The sequence below is a fragment of the Panthera onca genome (assembly GCF_046562875.1).
Source record: "Panthera onca isolate mPanOnc1 chromosome E1 unlocalized genomic scaffold, mPanOnc1 haplotype 2 h2.Chr16_ul_2, whole genome shotgun sequence".
Lineage (NCBI taxonomy): Eukaryota > Metazoa > Chordata > Mammalia > Carnivora > Felidae > Panthera > Panthera onca.
Window position 1 is genome coordinate 810,019 of NW_027675816.1, and position 23,897 is coordinate 833,915.

The window sequence follows — 23,897 nt, forward strand, 5'->3', positions numbered from 1 at the left end:
TTTAGTTCTTTAGTTCTCATCCACAAATGTCACGACACTAGGCCTTAAGAGAATGTCCTACTGATATGTGATGTCCTGTTATGTCCTCAAGTGTGATACACGAGGAAGTGGTAGAGGACCACTTTAAAGAATACAACTTTAAAATAAAACCCAGAGGGAACATTCCTACATAATTATCCTCCAACAGACTATAAAATTCCAAAATCACACCAGAACACTGCCAAATCGTCTGATAAGAAATGCTACCCCTGTGTTTATAGCAGCATTATTTACAATAGCCAAATTATGGAAGCAGCCCAAATGTCCACTGACAGATGAACGGATAAAGAAGTGGTAAGTACACACACACACGCACACATGCATGTGGAATATTACTCAACTATAAAAAAAAGAAATCTTGCCATTTGCAACAACATGGATGGAGCTAGAGAGTATAATCCTAATAAGTGAAATGAGTCAGAGAAAGACAAATACCATATGATTTCACTCATATGTCGAATTTAAGAAACAAACCAGAGACACACCAAGAAACAGATTCTTAACTATACAGAACTGATGGTTACCAAAGGGGAGGTGGGTGGTGGAATGGGTGAAATGGGTGACAGGGATCAAGGAGGGTACTTGTCATGATGACCACTGGGTGATGTATGGAATTGTTACATCACTATATCGTTTACCTGAAACTAAGATAACATTGTATGTTAGCTATACTGGAATTAAAAAGAGTTGTATTGATCTCAAAAAAGAGATTAAAAAGAAATGCTATTAAGGCCAATCCAAAAATCTCAAGGCATGTTATTTTTTTTTATAATACTATTCGTACTGGGACCCCTGGGTGGCTCCGTCAGTTAAGTGTCCGACTCTTGATGTCGGCTTAGGTCATGATCTCACTGTTATGAGATTGAGCCCTGCATTGGGCTCCATGCTGAGTGTAGAGCCTGCTTGGGACTGATTCATTCTCTCTCTCTCTCTCTCTCTCTCTCTCTCTCTCTCTCTCTCTCTCTCTCCCCCCCCTCTCCCTCTCCCTCTCCCCAGCTCATGTGCACAAGCTCTCTCAAAATAAGTAAATAAGCATTAAAAAAATACTATCTGTACTGTGATATACTTAATATACAAAATAACTTTACCTAACAAAATAAAAAGCAACCCTATATTGGCCCCACATTTCTTTTAAAACTTTTACTGATTTGAAATTTCAGTATATTAGAAACTAATGTTTTAGATTGAGCTATAACTATACCTCATAGAAGCAGCAGGATAAGAAATAAACATAGTGATAACACGTTATAAAAATTTGCCACTTGAGTGTTTCTTCACTGGCCTAATTGCTAACATCTACCATACCAGACCCCCAAAAGTGATGAAATACATAATAAATAGCAATTAAGGGCAACTTGTTATCGTATGTACTAATATTACAATAAAATCACGATAATAGGAAATAACCTCCACATTCTCCTCAGGCTTTACAGATTTCCATGGAAGATAACCCCACTCTCCCAATCTCAAAGCTCTCTGCCCTCCCAACTCTGATACTCATAACACCCTAGTGATTCTTCCTTAGGACTACTTTTCAAAACTATTGCATCGTGAGAGCTTTGGAGCCTTCAGACTATTACTTCCACTAGGATTACTATTGTCACTAGTCTTTCTTTCTTTCGGACTCCAGTCTCTCTTACCGCCAATCTACTCCAAACATAAACTATCTGTACATTTATCTTTTACAAAAAAAAAAATAGCTTATGATACTTCACTGCTCAAAACTCTAACCTAAAGTCAACAGTTTCGTCATTTAAAGCCTTTCATTATTTACTGACAGATTTCATTCCTGTTTATTTCCAACAAGTTCATCTTACTAAATCCTTTGTTGTAGTCACTGAATTTAAGATACTAATGACATAAAAACAGACTTTTAGAGGCAAAAAGAAATGTGCTACTACACTAAAAGTACATCTCAGCTACAAGATATATTGTAATTTCAGAAATGCTGGTAAAACTTGATAGAATAAAATTCCAGCTGTGATTCAACTAAGATGACTGCTCTGTAAAACTGAATGAGTTCCCTGAAGTGAGTTTTATATTTGGTTCTAGCGTGCACTAGAGATAATTTAAAATATGTAGATAAGCCAGTAACATTGACATTAAACATGTGTTTTTTACATTCTCTACTTGTAGATATACTAGTAACCATCTATCCTGCGTAGGTAGAAATGTGGTGGGAAGGGCAATAACAAGGGTAATTTGAGTTAATCCAGAGAGATGTAGTTCCTGTTTTATTAAAATTCTTTTAAAAAAAAACTTGGAAGCAAATCTTATTACAGTAAGTATGAACTCAATGCTGTTTACTAATATCAGAGAATGGCTTATCTGTTACCTTCTTTGCTATCTAGGCTCTGTCATTAGAAAGTAAGCTCCATGAAGGCAAGCACTTTGTTCACCAGTGAAACCACAAGAATACCTGGAGCACAGTGGGGATTCAACACAGTGCTGAATAAATTTGCTTGGCAAATCCAGCACCTCAAAATGGTAAAAGACAAGATGTCTGCTCAACAGCAAATATCACCAAGCAAGGAGACACAGTGAGCAATCAAGACAGAATGGCCTTTGCCTCCAACACTGGCAGAACTCCAGTATTTCTGCTATAACCAGCAAATGGTTTATTTCCTGAACTCAATTGGTTTCTTTTGTCTTATTTACCATGTAGCTTACTTTTGCAGGTCAGGATGACTGTGTTTTAGAAACTGACGCTTGGGAGCATCTGGGTGGCTCAGTCGGTTAAACATCTGACTTCTGCTCAGGTCATGATCTTATAGTTCAAGTCCCGCATCAGGCTCTGTGCTGACAGCTAGAGCCTGCTTTGGATTCTGGGTCTCCCTCTCTCTCTGCCCCTCCCCCACTCATGCTCTGTCTCAAAAATAAACACTAAAAAAGAAGGAGGAAGAGGAGGAGGAGGAGAGGAGGAAGAGGAGGAGGAGGAGGAAGAAGAAGAAGAAGAAGAAGAAGAAGAAGAAGAAGAAGAAGAAGAAGAAGAAGAAGAAGAAGAAGAAGAAGAAAGAAAAAGAAATAGAAACTGGTGCTGGAATCAAAGGGTCTTTTAGTATGCTTTGTATGTCTCTTCACAAGTACATTTGATTTTAGGCATGGACCAGAAGCTATTGTCAAGAGCAGGGAAGGTTTGCTACCATACAGATAAAAAAGAATCCAGGACGCCACCCTACACCACAGAAAATTTTTACAAAATCCCTAGATGTCATGACACAGTGAGACTAGCAAACTGCCCCGAGAAAGGACACTACTACCCCTTGAGATTTTTTTTGTTTTTGTTTGGTTGAGGTTTTTTTGTTGTCAAAAGCATAGAGACATGATCAAAAACTACTTTCTTACACTTGACAGTAATATACAGTTTTCTTGCTTTCTCAATATCAACTCTTTAACCTCTGAGAAAAAAATTCTGACTTATAGGTCTATTCATAAAAAATTGAGACCACAAATGTCAATGTGAGAAACTTGCCAAATACCCTTCTCTTTTCTGTTATTTTGGTAATGCAGGCATTCTAAGGAACAGACATGAGAAAAATGGTACAATCTGATAGTTTTTACTGTACTTTCCTTAAAAGCAAACAAAAAAGATAAAGGCAAGGTTATCCGGTCCAACTGTACACTATAACAAAACAAGCCAAGCACCGGTAATCCACTGTCCAACCAGTAATGGTTCTGACAATTCTCTCCCCTCTTCTATGTTACCACTTTTCTCATCAGCAAGTGTATTGTAATAGTTAGCTCTATCTTAACATTTCCCTTCAAATAAGCGATTTCTCCGCTCTCCTATACAGCAATAGAGTTATCTAGAACGTTTCTCAACTGAAGCATTTAGTTCTCTTCAATGTTTTGAATACATCTCAACTCCTTGCCCCCTTTCTCTCCTGAACCCACTCCACTCCAAGCAGAATTTCGCTCTCCTCCCGTTAGCAAGACAGCTCACACGGACCTCAAACAACCCTAACCCTGCCATACACGATGGTCACTTTGCACCTTTCCTGTGCTGGGCCTGCCTGCGGCACCTCACACACCACCGCTTGTTCCTCACTGACCCACGTTCTTCATTCGTCTTCCATGTGCCTTACTCCCTTCAGTTTCCTTCCACTTCACCAGTCACTCCTTCCCCGTCTCTTCCTTCCCCTTGCAAGGCCTCCAGGCCCCATTCCTTCGGAGCTCCCGGGCAGTCCCTGTTTCCCTTCATCTGTTGCATTTTTCTCCCCAGCACTTAACGCTATAGGATTTACCATTATACCTAATTTATTATTTTGTTTCTACCCACTCGAGTATTTCAGGAGGGCAAACATTTTTATCTGTTTTTGTTTAGTGCTGTATTCCCAGAGCATAGAACAGACCCCGCTCACTGTAGGAGCTCAATAATATTTGTTGAATGAGTGAACAACGCAAGTGCTAACAGTAACAGCCACTCTGTACCAGGAACGTATCAGCCAGACATCCCAATGAGCAAGTTACATACATTTCATTTAACCCTCAAACCACCCGAAGAGGTCACTGAGGCCTGGGGCGAAGGGAAGGATACGGGGAGAGGAGTGTGGGGGTGGTAAACGTGCTCCAAATCACAAAGCTATTAAGTAGCAGTGACATGATTCAAACCCAAGTTTATCCTCTTTAAAGGTAATGCTCTTAACCACTGCATGGTATGAATTTTACTGAAGTATTATTTCATCAGTTTTGGAATTAAGTCCAACTGTGCTATTTGAAGAGGCAGCAATCAAAAGTTTCCCACACTTTTAACTGACCTCCATTCATTTAGTCACATCAATGTAAAAATTTTAAGAGAGACTCTTATTTGAAAGGAAAGCAAGCCATTTTCAGTGATAACAGGACAAGTAGGAAGCACGTTACCCTCCTTCAAAGTGTTGATGGCAGCACTTAAACCTCTTCTTCCCCATTTCTATTAACAAGTTCAAGTCAGTGGTTTCCAAATCTGGCTGAAGAACCATCTAGGAGTTGTTTTTCTGAGAACAAGGGTCCCAGGAGCAACTTCAGAACCCAGTATTTTGTCAAGCTCCCCAGGAAACTTGGGGGTTAGCGAAGTTTGGAAAACACTAGTTAAATGAACCAAAGTTGGCAAAAGACTAATAATTCTATCTGAGCATCTGGCTCACTGTTTAACAATGACCAAGTCTCACCGGTACTGACCTTCCTGGAAAGAGGAACGATGCTGTTGGGTCGAACAAGCCTTCGTTTCTTACAGCTCAGTACAGGACGTGTTCGGGCTGCCACACAGGTGCCATCAGTTGATGAAGAAACTAGATTCAGTCTTTGCTTTTTTTGTAATTGTTCCTCAGCATCAGAGATGTCACCTGGAATGTGGTCTGCCAAGATAGGCTGAAGACTATACAAGGGGAAGGAAGAATATTCACGTCTCAGAAGACAAGGAAACAAAGCCTTTGATACCGTTTCAACCTCCTCTGCTTACACATGTTCACAGACACAAACAAGTTCTAGGACAGATGCACATCACTTCTTGATGCTGGTATCTGCTAATCTAAGTGAGTGAGTGAGTGTGTATGTGTGCATGTGCACGCGCATGCAGTGTCTGTGCTGATCTTTAAGACTCTTGGTGGACAACAACATCATGTCTGAATAGTGTAAGTCAGTAAGTGACAAATTCAGGTTCCAAGTGATAAAGTTCTCTTCTACAACAGAAGCATGAATGAAGAATTAGCTGTAGAAAACTGCAAGTGGTAAGAAAATGATTAATCCTGCAAATGTTAATGGGCTGCCTAAGAAATAGTTCTTCTATAAAATTCGACTTTCAGGGATGTATACACATTGTTCACTTGTAGAGGGATTCCTTCAACTTTCATAAATACAGATTTACAAACACAGCCTTTAGGGATCTAATCTGTCCTAGAGTAAAAGATTTTATGTACACGCTTCTGAAGAATTCTACCAAGACTAGGACCAACCATAACGACTCACAATAACTGTAGGACCTTTTCTTTTTTCTCCATGGTGAGTTAATTTTAGGCTACAGTAAGTAAAAGGGAAACACATTAATATGCTAATTAAAATATACTTGCTACTGTAAGATGCATGCACAATATTATTAAGCAATAAGGTTTCTGACTTTAAACCAGGGTTAGTCCTGGCTAGGGATAACTAAGAGTCCCAAATTCATCATTTACGAGCCTACTGAGCACAGGAAGTAGACACAAAACTTACGTGTTAATAACGCCATTGACAGGTCTCAATGCTCCACATGACTTAGTAGACAATGACTCTGAATGACCAGAGGCACCATGGTTTTCCAGTGGCTGAGAAACAGACTCGATCTAAATAAGGAGAAGAAAGTTAAAAATACATTATAACATTTAACCAACAGTATCCAGAATGTAAAGCAGCACCATTTCATCATTTAAATGAAACATCTAAAATTTCTGATATCAACCTAAAAAAACTCGTATGAATGAGGAAAAAGGAAAATTAACTAAGAGAACTGGCTTTTGCTTGAGGTGAAGAAGGGTAAGGAACCAAAATATTTTAACAGACTAATAGTTAAGTGCCTACTGAAGAGGAAATGACTTAATGATTCCATGGAACAGAAGCTTAGCAAAATAATTACAAAGTAACAAGAGTCTTCAACTAAGGGTCAGGAGGGAGGAGAGAATCCCAAGCAGGTTCCACAACCATGGGATCGTGAGCTGAACCAAAATCAAGAGTCAGATGTCCAACCAACTGAGCCACCCAGGGGTCCCAAAACAAATTTATCTTTCTTATAAAAATCTGGGGGCGCCTGGGTGGCTTGGTCGGTTATGCGTCCGACTTTGGCTCAGGTCATGATCTCACAGTCCGTGAGTTCAAGCCCCGCGTCGGGCTTTGTGCTGACAGCTCAGAGTCTGGAGCCTGTTTCAGATTCTGTGTCTCCCTCTCTCTCTCTGCCCCTCCCCTGTTCATACTCTGTCTCTCTCTGTCTCAAAAATAAATAAACGTTAAAAAAAAAATCTGAAGAAAAAGCACAAGTCATCAATAATCACATGACCTACAGATAACTGCTGCGAACAGCCTATTTTTTCATGCCTACATATACATATACATATATATACTTAAATGCCATAAATCTTCAGTGTGAATTTTACTGATTTGGGGGCAATTCAGTCCCCAAATTAAAACTGAAGGCAGCAGAGAAAACATGATTTAGCACAGAAATGTTTGTCACAGATAAGGCAGCACACAGCAAGCAGTCAAGAGCATGAACCTCACAGAGGGAAATGTGCCTAGGTTCCAGTCCCAATCACACAAGCAGGCACTGAATAATCAGAGGACCGTGGGATATTCTATAATCACACTGAAATCCAAAAGCAGGGCACTGGGGCAACTAGGTTCATCATTCATTCCCAAATGTAAAGCGCTTAAAATATTAACCCCATCCTCCAACAGCATTCCATCTGGAAAAAGAAAACCCCACAGCTCACAACACACGTAAATTTACTTAAAGCTTCTTAAATATCTTCACACTGCCTTAAGTAAAAGTAAACATTCTCTATCCTGCAGTCCAAAAGGCTGCAAAGACAGAGAGTGGAGATACATTAATAAACACTTTACAAACATTAAACCCACATACTAATTTAAGCTTGATCACTACTACTGCAGTGGTTTACATCATTCGTATTTTCAGGAAACTAACACATGACTCATATCTGTTTTCCAAGGAGAAACTGTAAAAAGGATCAAAGAATTTAAAGGCTCTCCTATCCAGAAAGCAGGAGTTATTACTGAGCTTCTCTTGAATTTTATGTGGTACATGCATCCCACAGCCAGAAAGAAGAGAGCAGAAAAGCTGCAGTAGTAGAGAATTTCTGTTAATTTCCCTTCTCCCAAAAGCAGAGGTTCAGGGGGTGACCTTTTGGGAGTTAAAAGTAGCAAGGAAGGTTAGAAGTGACTTCTTCCCTGACTGAAAGGGCTAGGTATATGGAAAAGAATTCAACTTTTATTCCTGGATCAAAATAAATTACTTTTTTACTTTATATGAATTACCTCATGTTTCAAGCTCATCCCAATGATACTCAACATAATCTTGCTTAAAATCACCAAAATATTGTTGGCCCGTAAACAGTGTACCAGTCATTTCCACGAACTAGCAACATGGCCAGGAAATTGTGCTAAATAGGGAGCGGAACCTTCTGAAAATTCCACTTCCATCAAGTTAGTTAGCTAGGCTTCCATTTCTGCATATATAAAATGGGACTATTATGTGCCTCACTTTCCTATGCCTCTATACTGAGGTTAAAATATATACAATTGTATGAAAATAATTTTGAATTATTTTTTAAGTCTGTATTTTATATATGTAGGTGTGTGTGTGTGTATATATATATATATATATATATATATATATATATGTTTGTATTGTATATATGTATGGATATAAGTATGTTACCTCTACACTCAACGTGGGGCTCGAACTCACGACCCTGAAATTAAGAGTCACACGCTCTTCCGACAGAGCCAGCATGGCGCCCAAGACTTACTTACTTTGAAAAATTTCAACCAGCATAATGCCTAAGATTTATATTTACCTACACCACTGAAAACAGGCAGCTGGAATCTAAAGAAATAAAGTAATTGCAAAAGCAGTCATAAATTCTTATTATTCAACTTATTTATCCACAGTCCAATTTATCTTAATAGTTCTAATTAGTCATTAAAAAAATATATATGGTAGAGCAAATATTCCCCAGCCAGTATCTACCCCTCTATTCTCTATCTCAAAACCCTTGTTGGGCCAATGCACTATTCATTAAACCTGGTGACTGCAAAACTTCAAACAAACAACAACAAAAAAAGAAGTTGTTCTTGCTTAACCAATGGTAGGAAGATAATACCTTGAACTGTTTAAAAAGAAATAGCAATAGTTTACATGTTTAGCATGCCTTTCTTCTGAGAAAGCATTTATCCTCTGACTTATCACTATCACTCCACGAAGGAAGGAAAGGGTAAAAGAACAAGGCTTATTTTTACAAATTGAAACAAACAAATAATGAAGTCATCTGTCAAAAGCCACAGAAGCAATATTTTGCTAAAACAAACAAGAGAACTTCAATTTCAAATATTCACCCAGTAATTACCTTTCCTGGAAGAAAAACAGGTATATAAGAAAATATACTTGTTACCTGCTCATTTGCACAAAAGAAAGGTAATCCAAAAACTAATGAAAATGGCCACCTAAAGGAAGTGGGAACAGGATGGAAAGAATGGGAAAATGGGAACAAGGCAGTGGGAATGATGGTCTTTTGTACAGCTTGGATTCTTAGAACTATAGTAATGCTTCACATACTCAAAAATAATAATAAAGATCAATTATTGTGTTGGGAGAGAAAACATGGAATACCAGTATTAAAATAACTCTATAAAGAGGTAACAAAAACCTAACTGCATTACAAAACAATTACATATCACACTAAAAGGATGAGGAAAAAAAAACTAAGTATAACTTCAGGAAATAGTATTTTGACTGTGTATTATAGGGCAAAGACATTGTACACAATATTGTACTCTGTTTAATAAATACATTTCTCACAAGGATATGAGATGGCAACTATGAAACTACTTTATGTGATAAAAATGAGTATCAATGAGGAAGGCTGTGGTGTTGGACTGGTATTAATATGCACTTATAGTTTTTAACGTTATATACAAATGGGTAAACAAACACTGATACATGTGTATGCATGCATGCTTTAGCACACATGTGTGTTTCCCAGCTTTGACTGTTGGGAAGTCCCAGAAGCAATGACACCAAGTAGCAATGAGCACAACTAGTACTCAGATCTTGGTTTCTAAACACTGTTGTCCAATAAAAAGAACCAGGGCTGGAGCAGGTAAAATACAGGATGAGTTCAGAATGTCTTCTGGTGCCTGAAAGTGAATACTCAATAACTGAGGGGAGCATGCTGAAAAGACACAGGAAACAATATGAAAGAGGCCTGGTACCAAAAATTGAGACAAGTGGAGCATGAATGAATCATAAATAGGAACAGATTATAATCCATAAAATGAAATGAACCTATTCTGAGATAAACATTACTGAATGATGGAATAAATACCTAAATAAATGAGGGAGAAAAGACAGCTCTTCCTAACAGAATTCCAATTAACAAATGTAGAAAACAGAAAAATCACCATTTAGTAAACACCACAGTAATAACTGTTGTGGGCAAAACCCACTGGTGGATGATAAAATTGTGGAATAAAGTATAATGAGCAACAGAATATTGCATAGTAACTCCCTAGGAGATACATTCATTACAAAGGGAAACATACTGACTTAACAGTGGGGAAGGCTGGGAGGCACCACCTCAACCAAGTGAAAAAAGGTATCACCAACCAACATCATGTACCCCCCAATATGGTGCACTGAGAAGGGCACAGTAGCACTTCTGCGGTGTTCCTTACAAATGCGCAAGCTCTAATAATGAGAAAACATCAGGTGACTCTAACTGAGGGAATATTACACAAAATAACAGACCAGTATTTCTGTATTAAGGCCATGAAAGACGACAAAGACTGAGGAACAATCATAGACTACGACGAGATTTAAAGAGACAGGACAACTAAATGCAGTTATGATTGTGGACCCTCTCCTCCTGCTCCCCCTGCCAAAAACACTAGTGAGGAAACAAGTGAAATTTGAATAAAATCTGAATAGTACTCTATCAATGTTAATTCCAGGTTTTGGTCTTTGTACAATGGTAGTTCAAGTTAACAACACTATGGGAAGCTGGGTAAAGGACATGTGGAGACTGTGGGCTACTTTTGTAACTTTTCTGTAAGTTTAAAATCTTTTTTTTTAAGTTTAAAAAAAGAATGAAGAAAAGTTTATCCAGCATTAATAAAGCAAATTTCATTCATACCCAAATGTGGCATCAATCTACAGCTTCCTGTCACCTACAGGATAAAGTATACAGTTCACTAAGATAAATACAAAATCCATCATGAATTGGCCCCATCATCCAACAGTCCATCAAAGAAAAGTATCTGTAGTTCCTCTATCACACCAGGCTCTCTCAAACCTCTTTCATATCCTACATGCAGCACCCTGTCAAAACTCACTCTCAATACCATCCTTCAGCAAATGCACAAGGACTTAGTGCAAATACAGTACCTCCTTCTCTATTACCTTTCCCAACCTCCCTTAGAAGTGAGAATTCTTGCCCCCCAGACTCCTCGGTTACAGGTCTGTTGTCCCACCATGCAGCCCTCAAGGGAAGATACCTGGTTATGCTAATAGGTGTTTTCTAGACACACAGCACAGCCTGGAACAGCAAGCTTTTTACCAAGCGTTTATTATGGACCAAACACTGTTAGAAGCACATTGTACTTCCTCAATACTTAATTATCAACAACTCCAAAGAGGTGCAGAAACAGAGCCACTCCTACCTAAGGCCCTTGAGGGCAGATGTGTTATGGAAATTTATAGAGACTTTTAAAAAGTCACACATTGTATGTTCTGGGTAAGTGCTTCAAAATTAAATATAAATCCAAAGCCAAAGAGTGTGTGAACCCAAAGGGTGAATTGTAATGTAAACTATGGACCTTGGGTGACTGTGATATGTCACTGCAGGCTCATCAACTGTAACAAACGCACCACTCTGGTGGGGGATACTGACAACGGAGACTACCCGAAGCAGGCGTGCCATGCTGGGGCAGGGGGTGTATTAAGAAATCTATCTTCTGCTCAATTTTGCTATCAACCTTAAAATGCTGCCCCCCCAAAATAGTCCTTTAATTTTAAAAAATCAAATACATTAATATTTCTGCTTCAAAAGGTATGCATAATTAAGAATGTAAAGTCTCATCAAGTATCACTTCAGGTCAAATTTTGTCAACAAATGACCTGACGGAGACCTTAGGGAGAACCACTTCTGCTTCTCACAGATCTCTGGAGTTTGGAGATGCAGATAAGGGGATCTGGACCTGCAGTATTATTTCTACTTTGCACAAGAAGGGAAGTGTGGGTGTTGGGGAGGGTGGCGGGGGGAGGTAGAGTTCTATGAACATCAGTCAGGTCAAGTTGGCAGTGTTGTCAGGATCTTTTACACTCACATTTGTTGTTTAGTAATTCTGTCAATTACTGAGTTACAAGTGTGAAAATTTTGAAATATAATTATGGATTTGTCTATCCCTTTAATTTGCATATGTTTTATGCTTCATGTATTTGAGGCATCCACCTTTATGACTCTTCTGTCTCCTTGGTGAAATGACCCCATTATCTAAAATGTCCTTCTTTATCTCTGGTAACTGTCTGAGAATTGTCTGTATCTCTGGTATTCCTGTCTTAAAAACTATTTTGCTAATATTAATACACACACAGTAGCTTTCTTATGCTTACTCTTCATAAAGTAGATCTTCCCCTGCTTTTCTTCCCCATTGATCTGAGTTTCCAACTGGTATTATTCACCTTCATCCTAAAGAAAGTTCTCTAACATTTCTTTCAGTGCACATACTCTGCCAACAGATTTTTCTCAATTTCATCTAAAAATGACTTTATTTCACCTTTATTTTTAAAGACTTTTTTTGGCAGCACTCCCTATTTTAATGATCCCATTCCACTATTTTCTGTCCTCCACTGTTTCAGAAAAGAAGTCACCAAACATTACCAATGTTCACTTATATGGAATGCATCTTTTGTCCCTCTGGCTACTTGCAAGATTTTCTTCAGCATTCATTTTCACCATGTTGTATTTCTCCTTCTTACTATTTTTGGAGTTTCTTCTATCTGTAAATTTTTTTCATTTGAATATCCAGTCATTATTTCCTCAGCTCCAGCCCCCCTACCTCCTCTGGAACTCGAATTATACACACTTACTGTTTCCCCAGCACTATGTTCATCTCTGAGCAGCTCTATGTTCAGTTTTTCTGTCTTCTGGTTGGATAATTCCCACTGATCTGTTATGTGCACGGATCCCTTCTTGTGTAAGTTTTCAATCTGCTGTTTAGTATACCAGTAAATTTTTTACTCGGATACTGTACTTTTCAATTCCACAATTTATGTTCTACAAGTTCCACGTGATTTTTTTTTTTAGTTTTCACCTCTTTGCTGATATTTCCCCATGTTTTTGCTACCTTTTACTTTAAATCTTCAAATATATTTCTGTTTTATTAAATGTTTTTATTTGAGAGAGAGAGAGAGAGTGTGAGTTGGGGAGGGACAGAGAGAGGGAGACAGGATCTGAAGCAGGCTCTGTGCTGTGTGAGTGCAGAGCCCCATGTGAGGCTTGAACCCACGAAACGTGAGATCATGACCTGCGCCGAAGTCAGAGGCTTAACTGACTGAGCCACCCAGGGACTCCTTCAAACATATTTCTATTTAATTCTACTATGAGCCATTTCAGGATCAGTTTCTATTATCTTCTCGCATGATAACGAACACAGTTTCCTGTTTATTGTATATGATATGTTACTCTGAATTCAGTTAAATTTCCCAGAAGCATGTTGATTTCTGCTCTAGTAGGCAAATTTCTAATTGGTTACAAATCAAATGAACCTTGATTTTGTGTAACTAGTTTCAGGTTTTCACAGAAACCTATCAGGGTTTATTTGGGATTTCTTAATCCTATGGTGGGTGAGTTCCTTAGTCCTGGGAAAGTCTTTAACTCCTAAATCATGAGTCTTCTTTGGTTTCAGTATAAGGCCCTAGTCGAAGGTATTTATCAAGTCTTGCTGGAATTCAAACTCCAAATTCTGTTCTTTGCTGCAGCGGGCACTGACTACATTCTCTACTCTGCTCTTTCAGCCTACCAACTGCTGCTTTCTACTTGGCTCTATCTAAACTCTACGGAACTCTGTGGATCAGGGGTTAAGTCAGCTGAAGGACGTGAGAGTTACTCACACAGAATGTGGGACTAAGCCCTCCGCCCCCATGAGTCCCTCTCTGCCACTATTTCCTCCCTCAGTTTCTAGCTACTTGGCAGCTATGACCTCCATCCTCTGACAATATGAAAGCTAAGGAGATGGTGGCTATCTAGTTGAGTCCTAAAAACCCTGTACCAACGGGACAGAGGAGGCCCTGTGAGAATATTTTGTCAGAAATTTTGTTGACTTTCTTTGGTAATTTTTAACTGTGTTCTTCCTACCTAGTAACAGGCACAGGTTCCAAGTTAGCTCTATTCACTGTTTAATTCTTAATTGGGGGAAAGGGGACTACTAATTATTCAAGAGAGTGAGTGGGAGGAGAAAGAAGGAAAGGGCATGTTTTAGAACATGGGAGAACTCTCAATAGCTTTAGACAATCCCCCTTTCCAGGAACACACCCTTTTTTGTTCAGAAGGCTTTTTATTTCATATCAGAATTTATTAGTGCAGCAGTTGACTTTATCAGCACCTGCAGATGCAAAGCCAGAGGCCCTTTGGTTTCTCTCTTCTGCCTACTCTTACCTTTCAAACTGCCTTTAGTAAGAAGTCAGATTGAAGTCTGTTTGCGTTAAGGGGCATTTTTCTAGGAGTTCCTCCCTTCTTCTACCTCAGTACTCTACTCTGTGGCAGAAAAACAAAACTCACTCCATCTCAGGGAACATTTCCTGCTTGTCTCCATGGCTCAAAAAACACTCACTCGTGCATCCAGTCTCCCAAATCACTTAGTTTCTGCAATATCTGTACAACGCCCACAACCAAAGCAGATTATATATTGCGTCCATCAAAAAACACTCATTCAGGTTGGAAATAAGGCAAAAAGATGAAAGTCCTTTCAGTATTAACACTTGAACATCATCTAACAAGTCCACTAAAGGGTCACAGGACTCTCGATGAATTACTTAACTTTGTATTACTTACTATTTATTTACACTGGATTAGGGCTTAGATGCCTTAAGTTGGATGTCTATTTTCAGAACACTGAGGAGTTAAAATTGGTCTGTGTTTAGTTGAGAACATGACTCCAAAGGTAATGGCTTTATTATTCTTACAGGGTATTAGAAGTTTTGTAGGCTCCTGAGTAATCTTATTCTAGCACTCATCATTCTCACTGTCATCACTAAGTTACACTGTATTTTTCTTTAGAATTTTGTCTAACTTCTTAAAACTATATTTTGACCGTTGAAAAATTTGCTTTGGCTTTTTCGTGAATTTCAGAAGTGAAAATGCAAAAATGAACAACACAACAAAACAAATGCCTCTGATGTAATTATTTTTACACCACAAGTCTTCAAATGTTTTCTTGAAGGGAAGGAGGAATTAAAAAAAAAAAAAAGGCAACAAATATTTCCATTTTGGAAAAAAAATTGTTGATGTGCAGACGCAAAGAGACTAGCTGGTTTAACGCACGATTTCAAAAGCCAACACTCTAGCCTACCAAACACACTACTGTCACGGGACTTTGGAATTTCTAACAAATGACTTAAATCAAGAAATACTAATATTCATAAAAGCCAAAGAGCTTCTGGGGCAAGAGGGGAGGGAAAAGTGAAAGAAACAAATAAAAAAGTGCTCTTGGGGATTCAGAAATTAAAGAAATTAATTTGGATGTTGAGAGAAATAGAAATAAAGGAAGAAACCATGGAAGAGGGAGACCTGAGCTAGGCTCTAAGGATACAGAACATTACAGAAAACGACAGCTTTATCCTCATTACAGAACTAAAGGGGGTAACTCAGAGAGAGCACTTTCAACATCCTTGTGAGTTAAACCTCTAGTCCCACCTTTTCATCTTATAGTGGCCTTCTCAGAAAGGTTGTCTTTACTCTTCAAAGGTATCAGAGCCACGTGCTCTCCCAATTCTCAGTAATACTCCATGATGCCTTACTTGCTCTAGCTGTAATGTCTTGAGTTAGAACTGCTTTTAAATTCAAGGTCAACTACACAGCTGCAGGAGGGGACCTGTGCTGCTCTACTCAGGAATTCAGACCCTGAAATGTCAAAAGTGATAAAAGGGGATACAGTCCTCTTCCTTCAGCCAATGCCAGGATACCTGCTATAGAGAATGAACTGTGTACTGATGCTACCCCCTGAATTCTCACTCATCTCCCCTTTTCTGTCTTTTACACTTACCAATTTATCATTCCCATGATCCGTCTTCACCTCAGAACTAAGTGGAAGAAATAAGTCTGTTGGTGTATGCTCCGGGGGAGGTGCCTCCCCAAGAACTATCAACCCCTGCAGGACAGAGAGAAAAGCAGCATAAGTGAGTGGTATTATAAGTCACCGATTTAATGAAGGAGTTACTACGACAAGGGTTAGGGACAGGGGACTGGTTTAGCAGAGGCCTCTTCCCTTCTTCTCCTAGGGTTCTGAAACAAAATGCACTACGAGCAGCTTTACTTTCCCAAGAGTTATTTCAACAAAAAGCCTAGCAGTACGTAGCAATGAGTAAGGCCTAAGTCAGACCCAAACTTCCCCTTTTCTCCACCTGAATGCTGTGACCTACATAGCTTGTTACCTTTAGCATCTTTTTATTCACATCTTTCAGATCTGGAATCTTTATCAAAATATGGTACTTTTACACTGTATTATTAACTAGACTATACTATAAGAACAGCAGCAATGTAATTTTCTAGTTAACCTGATCACAGATGTGGCTTAAGCATTACTGTAAGTGCTACAAATATAAATGATAAGTAAGCCAACTCTTTGAGCAGCCAAAACTACTACAAAGGTGAACAGTCCAGTCCCTATATTACAAACCAAGAACTTAAAAAACAAAAAACTGTTCCAAAGGCACCTGTTTCTCATATGCATAAAAATCACCCCAGATTGGGTTCCGGCTCCACAATTTCAAAATCAGATCTTATGTTCATCCCAGGAAATAAAAAATGTAAAAAGAAATTTAAAACGACTCCACAAATCCTATCCATAGTCAGCAAGGCCCCAGCTTGGTAAAGGCAGAAATGAGCTTGCTGTGAAAAACAAACAAAAAGCCACACACATGAATCTCCCCATGAACTCAAATAGAGGTAACCAAAATCAAGTTCTGATACTGTGTAATAGAAAGACTGAGATGAAAGTAACAAGGGCTTTAAGTCTTTGGTTCTCCTTCTCTGATCCAGAAAATAAGGAGAGCTGACTGATAAGTATCTCTTAAAGGTAATTTTGTATTAGAATCACCTGGGGAAACTCATCAAGCTAATACTTGCCCAGTTTCATCATCAAATCTACTCAGAGTCCCTGGGGTTAGGGATGGGTATTCTACAGTTTTAAAAAACTCCACTGGTAAATCCTAAAGCAAGTTCTAAGTTGAAACACACTAGAGTTGATCAGTATTGACTCAGCATCAGGGCCCCCAGTAAACATTCTAAAATATAGATTTTAGGGCCTAGAGATTTTGACTATCGATTTGAGCTCCCTAGCCATTATGACACAAGCTCTTATAGGCCAATGAACCACATGATCCATCCAAGGGATGGATCCCTTTCCTGTCTAACTCAAAAATCTCTATGAAATAGGGGATGCAAAGAGATGAAATGGGGTAGGGGGAGGGCTGACATTAAGAAAGGACAATGGGGGCACCTGAGTGGCTCAGTCGGTTAAGCGTCCAACTTTGGTTCAGGTCATGATCTCACGGTCTGTGGGTTCGAGCCCCAAGTCGGGTTCTGTGCCGACAGCTCAGAGCCTGGAGCCTGCTTTGGAGTGTGTGTGTGCGTGCATGTGTGCGTGCGTGTGTGTGTGTGTGTGTGTGTGTGTGTGTCTGCCCCTCCCCAGCTTGTGCTCTGTCTCTTGCTCTCTCAAAAATAAATAAGAAAGGACAATGGAATTCTACCTCAGTCCAAACACACACACACACACACACACACACACACACACACACACACACACCAAAAAACACACCCCACAATTTAAAAAATAAATATGAAAAATAAGTGTTACAACACCCTCCTGGCCCCGCCCAAAGGCAAGAGAAACAGCATTTACCTATCCTGGAATAAGACTATGACCCGCCTATGTAGAAAGTGAAGTGGAAACTCCTCAGAAAAGGGGAGAAAGGTCATTAACTAATAATAAGCAAGAAACATGTGCTCTAGACTTCAAAATGAAGTTATTCTAGCTATAAGAATTTCTGCCGCGAAGTACTTTGTCTCAATCACAAGCATAGAAAAGATTTCATAAACTATTTGCAAGAGAAAGCTATCTTGCACACTATTCCATTCTCAAAATACTGCATTCAACATCTTCCCTGCTTAAGAGCCCTGGTTACAATTATGCCAATCTCTATCCCCCAGAAAATGTCTGAATGTATATGAAGTTGTTATCACTGAGAGGTGGGGGTTATTACAATACAGTTACAAGGTAAATAAATGCAATTAAAGATTACAATACTACCTGTTCTTATGTCCTTTGTTCATACTGGTTCTGGCCTTTAAAAAATATTTATCTATCCAAAATGTCATTCATCCTTTTTTTTGTTTATTTTTGAGAGAGACAGAGAGCGAATGGGGGAGGAGCAGAGAGGGGGAGAACAGAATCCGAAGCAGGCTCCAGGCTCTGAGCTGTCAGCAGAGAGCCCAACAAGGGGCTCAAGCTCACAAGCTGCGAGATCATGACGGAGCTGATGTTGGATGCTTAACCAACTGAGCCACCCAAGTACCCCTGTCATTCATCCTTTCAAAGACCTTGTCAGATCCAAATCCCATCTCCAAGAAAATGTCCCTGGTTAACTGAGCCCTACTTGCTCTATCCACATTACCAGAGGTCCTAAAGTATTATGATTGTCTTACGTTCTCTGTATCTGAATCTCATTTCCAGAGCAGAACCTTAGGTCAAAATATTCATTTTATTTATTGTTGCCTCAATTTGTTGTTGTTATTGTTTCAGTTTATTTTGAGAGAGAGAGAGTGTGAGTGGCGGAAGGGAAGAGGGATAATCCCAAGCAGGCTTCGCTATGTCAGCGCAGAAACCCTATGTGGGGCTTGATCTCATGTATAGTGAGATCACGACCTAAGCGGAAATCAAGAGTCAGACGCTCAAGTGACTGAGCCACCCAGGTGCCCCAATTTGTTGCTTATTAACTAATGTTAAGCTCTTAAAGACTTAGACAAAATACATATATATCTGAATCCCATATTCCCTAGCAGAGTCATACACCAAGAATGGACATATGTAACAATTATTTTTTGAGTTTTAGGTTAAAAGGTTTTTTCTTTGAATAGGAAAATATGAAGTTTATATTAATTATAGCCAGAAGCCTAAATAATCCAATTACCAGGTATAAAGTTACTCCCTCATTTTTTTTAGGTGAGAAGGTAAGTCAGGAATAACAGCCAATATTTTCCAAAGAGAAAACTTTTTCCTTAAACCCTAATTTCTTAAAATAAACACCTCTCTGAGAGACAACAAGGATACTCTCCTGAGACTTTATGAGACCTCGTAGGGCCCATTTATTCCCCATCATTTTACAGACCCAGAGAGGATGCAGGTTGAAGGTCATGTCAACAGGCCAATCCATGGCAGAACTAAGGCTAATGGCTGGGTTAAACTACTGTTGTTCTTTTATTCATTCAAATCAAGCCATCAATTACCATTTATCTACATTCGTTAGTTGCTGGGGATACAGGAAAGGAGAGACCTATCCTTCCACCCCCACACCACCTGAACCCATCCCATAAAATGCTTACATTCTAATACTGGGGAAGACAGACAATGAACGAACAAGTAAGTCAATTTTATGCAGTACATTAGAAGATGTTAAATGCTAAAAATAGAGGGACAGTGTAAAGATTAAATGGGAGTGGGCACCTCAGTGCTATTACTGCACTCTACAATAGACAGAGCAAACTGGCAGAGGCCAAGGTAAAAAGACCAGGAGAGTCTCCCCATCCTTCTTCACTGCTCCCCGAGTCAGAACCAGGGTCATGCCCAAGCTCCCCAGGCCTAGCAAACTCCTATATAAGGATGAAAGGAATTGGGATGGGTTAGAGTTGCACGCAGTCTTAACGTAGCCTTATAAGTTATTTCTCTGTGGAAATGCAAAGCTGTCATGTGTGTCAAAAAAAGGAAGAAAAAAATTAATATGTACCAGAATTTAAAAAGGAAGGAATGGTAGAAGGAATTATGCTAAGCCTGATGACAAAACAGGGCAAAAGAAAGCAAGCAAAAAGGGAAGAATAGAAAAACTTAAAGTTGTAGACTTGGGTTAATTGCTTCTCTTTCACCAATTTTGTATAACAGAAGGAGTCAAAGTACAAGATTAAAAAACATCACTTCTTAACTTATAATACAGAATTAAGATGTAATTTCACCTACTTGCTCCCTTTTTCATTCTGAGTAGGTCAATGTCCCTTACCCATCTTAAGATAAAGCAGTGACCTCACTAATACATCAGCTCTACAAGAACCATCCTGGGCTACCACCCAGGCAAGACCCAGCTGTCCACAATGCCTTATAACCCCACTGAGATGGGAAGATAAACTGCTTAACATCACTTTTGAAGACAATGGTGTATTTCTAGGCTTCTGCTATTCCATTCAGCTCCTTTTCTATCCAGAAGCTTCAATGCTCTTCCACCTCTCATTCCCAATAATATGTCCATTTTTAGTTAGCAGCTGCTATGTAATTTCACAGATCAGTCAAGGAAGAGATAAAAGAAAAATGATATGTTTTGTATTAGACACAGATGTTGAAGACTGTGCTACGAGAAAGAAAGTCTCCTTCAGCAACAGAACCCATCTGGTCCCTGTGCTTTTCCCCCTCAGTTTTATGTAGCAGGTATGAAATTTCAATGAAATTAGACAGAAAATGTTCTGGACTCAGAAAAACTGCTCCAGGTTCAAATTTAGCTCTGCCTCTTACAAGCTTGTAAGCTGTAAGATTTGCTCTGTGCATTTAACATACATGAAGATACCCGTATACAGTACACACTCCAGGTACATTGTTTTCCTTTCTCACTCTAAGGCATGGGAGTTTTAAAATAACAAAACAAAACAAAACAAGCTCACTGAATATGAAAATTAAAATACAATAGTTGGGGAGCCTGGGTGGCTCAGTTGGCTGGGCATCCGACTCTTGAATTTGGCTCAGGTCAGGATCCCAGGGTCATGGGATAGAGTCCTGCACCAGGCTCTGACCTGAGCCTGGAGCCTGCTTCGGATTCTCTTGGTCTCTCCCTCTGTCCCTCCCCGGCCACCTCTCAAATTAAGGGCGGGGACGGTGGGAGTAAGTAGCAGAGTACAGAGGAACTCCTAAACACTATCTTTTCTCCAAAAAGCAAAAGGAAATCATGACTACCAAAGAAACTCTCAAGACTCTCTCAATCTGGAAGTTAACACTTAACTTCTAACAGAAGAGAAATTGGTAGTCAACTAGTGGTAGTTTTCAAATGCTTTCTTTTTTGGAATATGTTACTGTAAGAAAATTAACGTTAACATGCTAGAAAGAAAATCTTTAGAAAGAAAAAGCCTCACCCCCTAATTCCCCAACCTAAGACAACCTACAATTGACCACCAAACCTGGATTCATCTCATGAAAAGGTCTGTACTACCCAGGCAATCCTGGCAAATCTTGGAGCAGGATGGGAAATGGAAACATCAATCCACTTTACTAAAACACAGGCAGTTAAAAACCTCCCATTTTAATAACTCAAAAAGTAGCCGAGCACTTGAAGCAACTGCCAACTTGAGCAACAGATGCTCACATCTCAGCTGTGTGATTACATGTTCACTTGACTATGAACAAACTGCTAACCTCTCTGACCCTCCACTGGTATGCCTTTAAATTTGTAAGTAACAGTAAAATGCTTAGCACAGTGCCTGGCACATAGTAAATGCCCAACAACTTCTATTATTATAGTGATATGAAGACTAAATGCCTGTTACTTTATCTTCAGGGTAAATTTCATTGCTTATATGTCATATAGGCTTGAACAGTAGCCCCCCAAAATTTATATAACCCAGAACCTAAAAATGTGTCCTTATTTGGAAATAGGGTCTTTGTAGATATAATTGGGTTAAAATGAACCCTTTAGTGTGGGCCCTAAATCCCAATATGACTGGTGTTCTTTTAAAAGGGAAGTGTGGACACAGACACACAGAGAGAAGACAGCCACGTGAGGACAGAGGAGGAAAGTGGAATGACGCAGCTATGAATGCAGGAACACCAAGAAACGCCAGCAATCACCAGAAGCTTAGGAAGAGGCAAGGAAGGCTCCTTCCTTAGACTCTTCAGAGGGAGCATGGCCTTCCTGACGCCTTGATCTCAGAATTCTAGCCTGCAAAACTGTGAGAAAATACATTTGTGTTGTTTTAAGTTTACTGCTCGATTTGTGCTTTGCTACAGCAGTCCCAAGAAACTAATACATTTGTTTTAAACAGACATTGTATAAATAAAGATATTTAATAAAATTGTCAATTTTCTTGAAATATTACTTATTAGGACATATTATTTATTAGGATCATCATTCAACTTTTACTCTTCCTGTCACAATTTTGTAGCATTGTGTATTCAGACTGCAGAGCAAGAAAATATAATCATGAATGCCTTATTTTACAGACCATGAAAACTGAGGATCAGAAAGGTTCAGTGGCTTTTCTTCCCAACCTTATATAGCTATATGGTAGCAGAGAGCACGAGAACCAAAGATTATCAAGTCCAAGCCTGGCATTTCTTTAATACATTATATTGTGAATAATGAAACTTCTGGATAGTCAATATATGTACAAAACCCCAGAATACTTTCCAGATATTTAGAAATACCTAACACTTTTGAAAGTTTCCTAAAACTGAACATAAAAGTACCCATGATGTGATTTAGCTAAAAATATTTATTATGGTATGCTTTATAATATAATTAAAAAAAATTTTTTTTAATGTTTATTTATTTTTGACAGAGAGAGAGAGAGAAAGCGCGCACGCGCATGAGCGGAGGAGGGGCAGAGAGAGAGGGAGACAGAATCTGAAGCAGGCTCCAGGCTCCGAGTTGTCAGCACAGAGCCCAACGTGGGGCTCGAACCCACAGACCGTGAGATCATGACCTGAGCTGAAGTCAGACGCTCAACCGACTGAGCCACCCAGGTGCTCCTATAATTTTAATAACAGGCGTAATTAAAACCGCCACCAAAATAAGGTAACAGAATGTAGTCCTTAAAATGTTTCCCCCCAAAAAACAACAAGAAGAGCACTCCAGGGGGATTTCTGGAATACAAACTTAGATGACGTGTGTGGGAGGCCGCAGACTTTTACTTCAAACTCATCACTGTATCTTGTCAGCTGGTTACTCTTTAACTTTTGGCCTACTAGTTAATTTAATGCATACAGTCCACAGTACAGCAGTTCTCTGGAGGCTTTGACCAGCACCAAGGCGGGACAAAAAGTGTTGCGACACTTATTTTAGGAACAGTCGACTCTACATTTAGACCAGAGTCCAGTCATGGAGACTGGCTCAACTACCACAAAACTACCAGTGTCACTATCCAAGATAAAAGTTCTATGAGAAGAATCAGGACTCTGCAGATAGGAGGACACAGAAAAACCAAAATCTTGTAAGAATGTAAAATCCATGAAAGGAGGATTTTTATTTATCCCTGTGACCCCTTGTAATGAGATCAGTGCCTCGTACACAGTAGGCACTCACCTGTGTGCTAAACGGATGGCTTTTCCATGCACATTTATCCCTCAGTCAAACCCAAACTGACTAAGGGACTTTTTTCTAAGTTGATTTTTAAGAAGAATGTCACTATCAAAGAGAAAAGTTCTATGGTAAGAATCAGGACTCTGCAGATAGGAGAACACAAAAAAACCAAAATCCCAAACACCAATGTCTAATTTCCCTGGAACAATCTTTCACAAAAAACCCTATTTTTCCTCAAGAAAGCAAGGGAAGCTTAGTGGTAGTAAAACAGAAGTGCATCAAAGGAAAAAACCAAGATGAAATCCTAGGTCATCATCGCTTTTCCATAAATATAACAAATATGAGTTAC

At 39.2% G+C, this 23,897-nt stretch overlaps 1 protein-coding gene across 4 annotated transcripts in view; it reads right to left on the reverse strand.

Annotated features, from left to right (window-relative positions):
• Positions 1-23,897, reverse strand: part of KANSL1 (KAT8 regulatory NSL complex subunit 1) — a 179,151-nt gene that overhangs the window by 30,008 nt on the left and 125,246 nt on the right. For 3 of the 4 annotated variants that reach the window (XM_078437023.1, XM_078437025.1, XM_078437022.1), the window contains 3 exons: positions 16,045-16,149; positions 6,229-6,338; positions 5,200-5,395 (listed from right to left, as the gene is read on the reverse strand). In XM_078437023.1, the coding sequence (XP_078293149.1) occupies positions 5,200-5,395; positions 6,229-6,338; positions 16,045-16,149 (411 nt within the window). The remainder of the gene's footprint in view (positions 1-5,199; positions 5,396-6,228; positions 6,339-16,044; positions 16,150-23,897) is intronic. The other variant, XM_078437024.1, reaches the window with a different exon arrangement.